This window comes from Triticum aestivum, chromosome 3B (genome assembly GCF_018294505.1).
Source record: "Triticum aestivum cultivar Chinese Spring chromosome 3B, IWGSC CS RefSeq v2.1, whole genome shotgun sequence".
Lineage (NCBI taxonomy): Eukaryota > Viridiplantae > Streptophyta > Magnoliopsida > Poales > Poaceae > Triticum > Triticum aestivum.
This window is the reverse complement of record NC_057801.1, coordinates 631,849,844-631,859,325: the sequence shown is the minus strand read 5'-3', so window position 1 is coordinate 631,859,325 and position 9,482 is coordinate 631,849,844. Positions and strand designations below refer to the sequence as shown.

General features: G+C 41.6%; 1 protein-coding gene across 1 annotated transcript; it reads right to left on the bottom strand.

The window, feature by feature from the left end:
* Nucleotides 1–2,042: 2,042 nt before the first annotated feature.
* LOC123071374 (uncharacterized protein At2g33490) lies at nucleotides 2,043–8,948 on the bottom strand. Its single transcript, XM_044494915.1, has 11 exons — nucleotides 8,669–8,948; nucleotides 7,061–7,133; nucleotides 6,900–6,977; nucleotides 4,851–4,912; nucleotides 4,664–4,732; nucleotides 4,414–4,442; nucleotides 4,128–4,335; nucleotides 3,803–4,036; nucleotides 3,389–3,442; nucleotides 2,346–3,228; nucleotides 2,043–2,222 (listed from the first exon to the last, which is right to left on the bottom strand). The coding sequence occupies exons 1-11, from the start codon at nucleotides 8,777–8,779 to the stop codon at nucleotides 2,212–2,214; spliced, it is 1,812 nt and encodes a 603-aa protein (XP_044350850.1). The 5' UTR covers nucleotides 8,780–8,948; the 3' UTR covers nucleotides 2,043–2,211.
* Nucleotides 8,949–9,482: the final 534 nt, after the last annotated feature.

Here is a 9,482-nt window from a genome sequence, read left to right as displayed (position 1 = left end):
TGGTTCCACTTTTCGTTCATTGAATTCTCCTTGTTTGTGATTAATGATACATACATTTGCCTAAAAAACTTGTTGGGCAAAACCCGCATGAAATTGCCTTGCGAGAATACTTTAATACATCAGTTAAAATGTAAAAAGACTAGTCTATGAACTAAACTCGTGGGTATAATTTAGTCCAAAAGCAAGACAACTCAGCTTCTCCATGGTGTGCCACACTAGCTAGTCATTCATGCACGTCACACGTGTCAAATCCCTCCAATACAAATTAATTGACACTCATCTAGTACAATTTTGTTATTTTGCAATCATCTCTAAAAGCTTTTGTCTATTGACACTCATCTAGTACAATTTTGTTATTTTGCAATCAACTCTGAAAACTTTTGTCAAGCTGTGACCTTGGACCCTCACCATAGTGTGACGAATCGGGTGCTGCCTAAGAGCCCTGCAATAACATGCTATGCGCTCCCTCTTAACATACAGTCCACCCAGGGGCGGCGGGGTTCCTATACGGCGCATACCGTGCCGGGGAGCGACGTAGCGCGTACCCCACCCCCCACCCCACATGGGCCGGCCCATTTCCGGGTTTCACCCCAAACCGGTTTTGGGAAGGTTCTAGAACCTTCCCTAAACCGGGTTTTTTCTTTTTCCTTTTTCTTTTTCTGTTTTCTTTTCACTTTTTCTTTACTTATATGTTTTCATTTTTACTCTTTTTTTTCAATTTCCGAAAAACTATTAATTTGTGATTTGTTTTTTTAGTTGTTAACCTTTTTTTTGAATGATGAACATTTTTTCAAAACTGTGGTTATATTTTTGCTAATTCGTGTACATTCTCCAAAATCATGAACATTTTTTGTAACCGTGAACACTTTTTATAACTCACAAACATTTTTTCGAAATTATGAACATTTTCTTAAAATTTTTAACATATTTAGAAATTTTTGAACATTCTCTTAAGTCATGAACATGTTTTTGAATTCATGAACAGTTTTTCTAAATAATGAACATTTTAAAATTATTGACTAAATTTTAAAAATCTTGTACATTTTTTTCCAAATTTGTGAACATTTTTTGAATTAGTGAACATTTTTTTGAATCATGACATTTTTTTTCAAATTCGTGAACATTTTTCGAATTACCGACATTTTTTCTGAATCGTGAACATTTCTTTTCAAATTTTTGAATGTTTTTTGAATTAGCGAACATTTTCTTGAATCGCGAACATTTTTTTCAAATTGACGAACTTTTTTCAAATTAGCGAACATTTTTTTTGAATCATGCACATTTTTCTCAAATTCGTGAATATTTTTCGAATTAGCAAACTTTTTTTGAATCGTGAACATTTTTTCCAAATTCACAAACATTTTTTGAATTAGTGAACATTTCTTTCAAATTCGTGAACATTTTTCAAATTAGCGAGCATTTTTTTGAATCATGAACATTTTTTGTCAAACCCACAAACCTTTTTTGAATTAACGAACATTTTTTTGAATCATGATTTTTTTTTCAAAATCATGAACATTTTTTGAGTTTGTGAACATCTTTTACAAATTCATGAATAGTTTTTGAATTCCTGAGCTTTTTTCTCTAATCATGAATACGTTTCGAAATCGTGATTGTTTTATTAAAATTACCAACTTATTCTGAAATTTTAGAACTTTTTGATATCCCGAATTACTGAAAAAAAATAAAAAAAACAAGGCGGCATCCCGGCCCGCACATGGACCGGCCCAGCAGTGCGCGAAGGGGGAGCGGGGGGGGGGGGGGGGGTGCGCGCTCGCTTCTTCTGCAGCGCGTAGGTCGCCATATAGGCGCTCCTGTCCACCAAACAACTCTAATTATATGTACTCACTATGTCTACATTTAGCATATCTCAGAGGAAAAACCATACCAAAATTGTGCAGGCTACCAAACACACTCTATATGAACAAACATAGAGGCTTTGCGTTAAGGTGGTTTTGAAGAAATAGTGAGGAAGAAACTCAGAGTACACAAACAGTCTAATCTAAAAACTAGTGCAGAATGTAGATAACTGAGCCAAGAGATACAAAGAACTGCCACCATACATAACCATAGTAAATTGCTTCACGGTATTATTTCTTTCATTTCACAAGACAAACGCTTAAGTGATAGAATATTATGAACAAGAACCTAAAATACACCACTAATTACATCAAAATTGTCTAAGAGCGATACACAATTGGCAGGTAGTTGTCACAAGGATTCTGCAGTGCAACAATAGATAATGGTTGTTAGATAAGCTATTGTTAAATCATCTGCGACTACCGCTGCAATAGCAAGACTGGATGCAGCTTAGGTGTAATGGGAAGACATGATCTATAACATACCCTTTTCTCCGAGTGCTGCCTGTAGTTGTTTTTTGTGTTGACTGGTAGAAGAAAACAACGGAGTGAGTGGTGGGGAGGAAATTTCACTGCTCTCTCTGCTACTTCTGGCCTCAAGCAACTTATTGACTGTAATGAGGGGTGTTCTCTGGCTGTTTGAGGGTATGGAGAAACTGCGAGCCAAGGAAGCAGGTGGCCGCGGAAGCGGCGAGGCTGTCTGCGACGCTGTTGGTGAGGCACGGACAGGTGCCGTAGGAGCTTGGCGCTTTGATACCAAAGGACCGGAGTAGCCAACTAGACCACAAGGCCGGAGGGGATCAACATTGGCTGGAGGCCTAGGCAGCTCATGAAGCTCACTGATTTTGGGGGATTCTATTGAAGGTGGGAACATCTTGGGTGAAACTGGTGACGGCTGCCTAGCATGAACACACAACTTGGATATCATCGCATGAGGACGGCCTATGGATGACTTGGGATCAGGCTTGCTTGATCCTGCTTTGCTTGGAATCGGACCAGACCAGGACTCTCTCTTTAACTTCTTACTAAAGTCAGAGTTTGATGGCAGTTTAATGGGACCACTATGCATGGTGCACGCCTTGTAATCTTTCGCCGGTGGAGATGAATGCCACAAGTTGGCTGCAGCGCCATGTTTACTTTCGAAAAAATGCGCAGAATGATGTGACCTGTGAACAGCTGCTGGTCTGGGATAGTCATCATCCACTGGTGTTGGGAGTTTGTATGAGTGCCGGGCTGAAGATGGCTGGATTTGCCGAAGCCTCTCTGTTTGATCGACAAAATTATCAGCAAACATTGGAGCTGAATGTGTGATGATCTCAGGCTTCACTTGTGGAGCTACTGCTTCTGCCTTCAGTAGCTCCGCCTCTTCCTGCATATGAGCAGATAGGAATACTAAAAACTTCAGAGTATGTGCACAGAACGATCTTTAAACTGGTAGTAGTATAGGTCTGTTTGTCCAGGCTATAAATATGGACACGGCTTGGAAATTGCAATGTTTTACCAGTGAGCATTAGTAAGTGGAAGCTCACCTGCTTGATCTCTTTTATTGCCGTTGGAGAAGTCTTCAGGTCTCCTTTATCCAACTGTACACAGAAAGCAGATATATAAATTAAAGAGCTAGTACAAGATATTTATTTATACATATAACAAATAAATAATGTTGAAATATTATAATTAACGTGCGTGAAATATCACCAAGGTGAATATTATTCTAATCGTAGCAACAACGACATTATACGTTTGCACCATGCGGTTGGAGATTAACCTAACTCAAATGTTACAACTAGCTTACTTACACGTTGTGCTGCTTGTGCACCATGTGCGGTCAAATATTAATATCAGGAATATATTTGGTAAGTACAGTATGTAATAAAATGGAGCTCTAGACATGACGCAGCAACATTTTGGAAAAGTGTGAGGCGCATAGAAACCGGGTGACTTACATCCATTGAACCTCTCGAAGCGATAAAATCTTGGTCTCTATCATTTATTTCATAGTCGAAACTCAGTTCTCTGTCATCACTACAAGTCTCTTGGTAAGAGCTGGAGCCATCGTTGTCAGATTCATTATCCTCAAGGCCGGTCAATTGATAGTCAATGTGCTGTTTCTCAGCTATTGCTTTTACATGGGGTTCAAGTGCCTCAAGGCACTTGAGTCCTCTCCTGAAAAAAATTAGCTGAATGTCCAAGCAATGTGCCTAGTTAGGTTATGTGGCACTCGCTGTCAGGAACACAATGAACAGCTTTATGGAGAAAGGGTTAGCCCACCTGAGAAGCATGATGGCGAGCAGCCTGTGTTAAAAGACTATGGAATTGCCCCTGCTTCAGCGATTTCAAGCGAAATATGAACAACGCTGCATCCTCTTGGTACTCAACCAGTGAATCTTGCAGTTGTTCTGCGGAAGACGATTCGACTTTTGAATTCCTTGACTGTCCTTTTTGTCTGTAAGATGCCCTCATGACTTCGTACGCCTCCCTGTATGAAAAGATAACACATTAGAAGACGAGTCTCAATGATGAATGCAAATTAAGATCATGTTGGTTATGTTCAAACCTTTTCGTGTCGCATTGGTGCTTCATTTCCTGCATCAATGTGAAGAAAACAAAAGGTATACCATGTAAAAAAAATGATATAAACTAAGATGTATGTTCTGTATATGACAGATGTTTCCTATGAACAAATTGAGGATTTACGGTCTTGTAGAAGTTAACGAATATTAGTGGCAGTGTGGATAACACTTGAAATATTCAAATGAGAGTCTCGAATTCTGGAAAGGTTTTAGAGCAAATTTTAAATGCCAAACCTCTACGGTTTGTAGCTCCTTGAGAAGGGATTCCGACGGGGTTGTGATTGTATGAATGATATGTGTACGCTGATGAGAAAATTTTGAAGCATGTCAGCAGATTATAAGTTTTAACTGCATTAAATAAATCTAATGAATGTCAAATGCTCCTGCAAAAAGAAACATATTGTAGTAGGAAAAGACTTACATAGTTATCCAGAGACTTTGTTAGTTCAAATTGGGCTTTTCCAAGCATCATCAGCACTCTGCCTGCAGCATTTTGAACTAATATAAAGAAGGCGAAATGCTTAAAGAGAGCAGTAATTACACAAATAAACACCAACGTAATTTAGCTTACAAGATCAAAACTTGAAATCTTAAAATTAGAAAAACGAATGTACCTGAACTATGGAGTAGTGCAATCAATACATGAAAGATCATGCCTTAAAGAAATTAGAAGCTCACACGACATAACGACTCCCTATCCAATCAGGAATAACGACTGGCGAGATCTAGATTCACCCCACAAACCAACACTGGTCTTTCCTGCACACTTTATCCTCACTCGTGTGTAATGTGCACCGACCCCCTCCACCCTTGGAGGGGCCTCGGCCTTCAGTTCTCGCTGCATCCACCAGGAAAAGAAGATGCACCCAGCTATTTTGTGGGCTTGTTTTGCTATGCCCGCAGCTAGTACTATCTTTTTTTTCTTTTCCTGAACCTTGTTGTATGTCTGAACCTCCGGTTTCAGTTGTCGTTATATCGTGATTGGCTTTATCTATAAAGTGGAGCAAGATGCCTTTCCGGTAAAAGATAATGCTCCTTGTTGATATGAGCAGTATATCATTCCTTTTAAGCTAGGATGTCACATTGATGTGCTTTATCTTAGCTAAGTCAATCTGGGCCACGATGCCTCTGCATCAGTTGGTGGTCCTTGGCTTGAACAAGAAAGTCCATAAGTAGATTGATAAAGCCCATGAGGCTTCCTCCGGGTCGGCAGGACGTCCATTGCCACCTCAACTGGTTAAGGTTGTGTACTCCCCTCCACCTCGGATGCTTGGGTGTTCCATACCTTGGCAAAGTGAGCGATCAACCTCATCGACCCCCCCGCCCCTCAACCTTCAGCCGTCGCCACATCCACCAAGATGGTGGTTGGCAAAGAGGCATATGCCCTATTCTGGGAGGATCGTTGGCTAGACAGTCGCTCCACTTCAGAGATCAGTCTGAGCTTCTTCTACTGGTCTCAGGGCGCACTAGGAAGCGGCGGACCATCTGGGATACCATGAACGACTTGAGATGGATTTCGGACATTGGAGGGACCCTGAGTCCCCTGGCCTTATGGCAGTACGTCCAGATCTGGCGGATGGTGCAGACAATGTGTCTACCTCTTCGGGCGTCCTCCTATAGCATTGGACTTCAGACGCCCAGTTCATGTCCAAGAGCTGCTACGACACCCTTTTCCAGTGAGTGGTCAGTTCACTCATGGAGGCTTATCTAGAAGCTATGGGTTGTTCCGAGGGTCAATTTATTCATGTGGCTTGCCCTGCCAGGACTGTTGTTGGATCATTGAGTGCCTTGTGCGACGCCACCTACAATACACACTGAGTTGCGTGCTATGTGACCAGTCTGAGGAGACGATGACCCATCTCTCTCCTCTCTGGCTACTCCTTTTGGCACACGGTGTGACCTGAGGTGCTCTCCAGGATCTGATCGACGGCTCGCCACCCAACTGAGGGGGTGGGTTTCATGGACTTTGTTGCCATTCCATCCAAACCTCGGCTTGGAAGCGAGCGTCCTCTGCCATCATGCTTCTGGCTTGGTGCATCTAGAAGCATCAGAACACGATCATCGCTCAGCTCAGCTTAGATCGCCTCCTCGACATGATTAAGGCCGCGTTCGGCTCCTCTCCGCTCCCTCCACTCCGCTCCGGAGCGGACGAGCCTCTAGCTCATTTTTACGGAGCGGCCTAAACTGAGCTCCACAACCCCACGGAGTCGGAGCGGATGGGATGGATTCCGAACACGGCCTAAGTCAGAGGAAAATGGACGAGAGTGCTTGCGGCGTTGCCTCAGACAGAGGCAGTGCCTAGCATCTAATGCATCGTGATGTATTACTGGGTGTGCCCTTCTTAGGGCTTGTACAAATTCCTCTTTCTATAAATGCATCAAAACCCAAGGCTTATGTGTTTTCTCGAAAAATGATTTACTGTTATATTTTACACCATATATTGTGATAATCTGCCTAGAGGAGAACTCACCACTATCATCATCCTCATCATTTAGTGCATTTTTTGCAAGTAAGCAACTTCCCATTTCCTCCAAAGCCTCCGAAAACTCTGCATAATATACACAACCCATTAATGAAGGGTGGCATAGGCAAACAAGCTATCCATTTCTTAAGTTTTTCAGCAGTAAGTACCATATACGCTATTTGTTGTAGCGGCTGCGGCTGAAAGCAAGCCGTCATAACACTTCCTCATTTGTTCCACATCCTGCAGTGAAGTTCGGAACGTATTTCAGTATCACAAATTTGTAGCAGTGTTTAAAGGGGGCATTCACGTGATTTTTGAACAAAGGAATATAACCCGTAGAAATTGGTAATAAGTTTTTGATAATTTGTGTTGGTTGTGTGAATCAGATTGTTGCATGTACTCTGGAAGCCTTTGTCTTAAGCACCAAGTAGTGTCGCAGTTTCAGCGGTCATAATATCACTATTCAGCGAACAGAAGATATGGTTGGATCATATTAGTCTATTTTAGATGTGTCAGTGAACTACTCGAATGTTACATTTCAAGATATTCTACAGTGCTATCCATCATGTGAAAGAACAGTATGTAAGATACCTATGCCAGATAAGTGAACTGCTCGAATATTACCTTTCAGAGTGTTATTCAGTACTATCCCTCATAAGGATCAACAGAATTTAAGATTTCATACCTATATCAGATAAGTTGACTGCTCAAGGTTACATTTCAAGGTGTTATCCCTTACCATATCGAAGTAGAACATAATTTAAGATTTGTTTGTACATATATTCTAGAATTCAGAAAGCATAACTTCACTATAACGCTGTTTAACCCAAGCCACAAACAGAATCACTTAAAAGCTGCAACAGTAGAACATGATTACGTCATCTAAATCGTGCTCAAATAAGGTCACTATCCCAAGTCCAAACAGCTTATCCAGTCAAAGATAATGTCTATTCAGCGTCCTTGCAGCATCAACGACCCGCAAAGTATCCGAATTGGAATATCTCTCAAGAATAATGGCATGATGTGTTTTTGGTTGAATATAAGCTCCCATAGCTATGATAGAAAGAAACTTCGATGCTAAGTTATGGACCTTTATCCATCACATTACTTCCGGTCAAGATAATGCACTCTGTGTTGAAATTTTGAGTCAATATTACGTCTAACGGCTGGCATTTTCTAATGTAGCAACTTTCTCCGGTCGACGCTTCCATCCATAGACTTTGACCAGACAAAAAGGGCTTCTGCACAAATACCTAAAGGCAACTGCAGAGAAGTTGCATGTCTTTGTCATGGATTAGAGCCTAACAACTAAACTACCTACTGGAAGATAATTTTATGAAAAGAAATTCCTACTTGCATCAACGTGAGGCAATCTCAAACATTTTTTATCCTAAAGGTCACTCGTATAGATTATTTAATCTCTCAAATAGTGGAGAAACATTTGTATCATAGTGTTGATCATGATTCATGGATAGTACATGACAAATTCTCAGGAATAACCATATTTCAATTTTGCATGCGGATCACCTTCTATTGAAATAAAATCAAATGACGATTGGCTCCATCCCTCCAGGCTCATTGAGAAAATAAAAATACTATAGTTTGATGATAAGTAACAAATAGGAACAGCCCACTCTTCCTGGAAAAAGGCGCCTGAAGACCACAAATTTCCAGGCGAGATCCGATTTTGACGCCGATTTCACGTGGAACCACGGAAATAAACCCCAAAATCACGCAAAGGAAAAAGGGCGGATGAGGAGATGGAGCGGGCGGACCTGGGCAGCTTCCGCGAGCTCGTCGAGCTTGGTGGGCGGCGGAGGGTGCGCCTTCCGCTCCTTGGGGTAGTGGTGGCCGAAGCCCCGGAGCCTCCGCAATGGCGATTTCATCTCCGGCCGATGCCTCCGAGACGCCACGCTGTGCGCGGGGAATTGGTCCTTTTGCCCCTCTAAGATTAATCAGTCTCTGTATTGATCAAGAGGCTTTATATGTTTGTCTCTCGGGTCTGTCTCTTCTCTTTGGCGGTTGTGCAGGACCGGGGTAGGAAACTGACTCACGAGGAGTCTTGGCAGGCCGTTGTACAGGGCTCACGATTATATAAGCCAAATCTGAATACTAAATGGTAAATAAAATCCTTTAAAAAAGAATAGTAATAAAAACATGATACCCTGTAAATTTTGTTTCTCCTTTCTAAATTTCACACCTACTTGTCATATATGGTCCACGAGAGTCTCAGCACGAATCTCCCGGGAAATGCACGGGAAGGACGAGACACACGAGGTCAGCGCTATCCTCCTCGGTGTCGACCTACACACTTCGCCCCAAGCTCTAGGACATTGACTCCTCCCTCTCACCCGGACGATCGACTGCAACGCACCGGCGATTTTCACGACTATGAACCAACCTACATCAAACTTCACGAGATTGAAGCCGTGGATCACCGATATGATCTTGATACATACATACTATATATGTATATGTACATGCATAATTTTTTTCAGATTTTTTATGACGCAAAATACTATCCGGTGAAAAGTAGGTAAAGGGCTATGTGCTTTAAAATGTTATGAGACTACATTTTCATTAATATCT

What these genes read in the sequence shown, in the direction of transcription:
- LOC123071374 (XM_044494915.1), bottom strand. Translation starts at nt 8,779, where the DNA reads ATGAAATCGCCATTGCGGAGGCTCCGGGGCTTCGGCCACCACTACCCC. An exon ending in AGCTCGCGGAAGCTGCCCAG is followed by an intron (nt 7,134 to 8,668) that starts GTCCGCCCGCTC and finishes ACTTCACTGCAG; the next exon opens with GATGTGGAACAAATGAGGAA. An exon ending in CAAAGTCTCTGGATAACTAT is followed by an intron (nt 4,733 to 4,850) that starts GTAAGTCTTTTC and finishes TTTTCTCATCAG; the next exon opens with CGTACACATATCATTCATAC.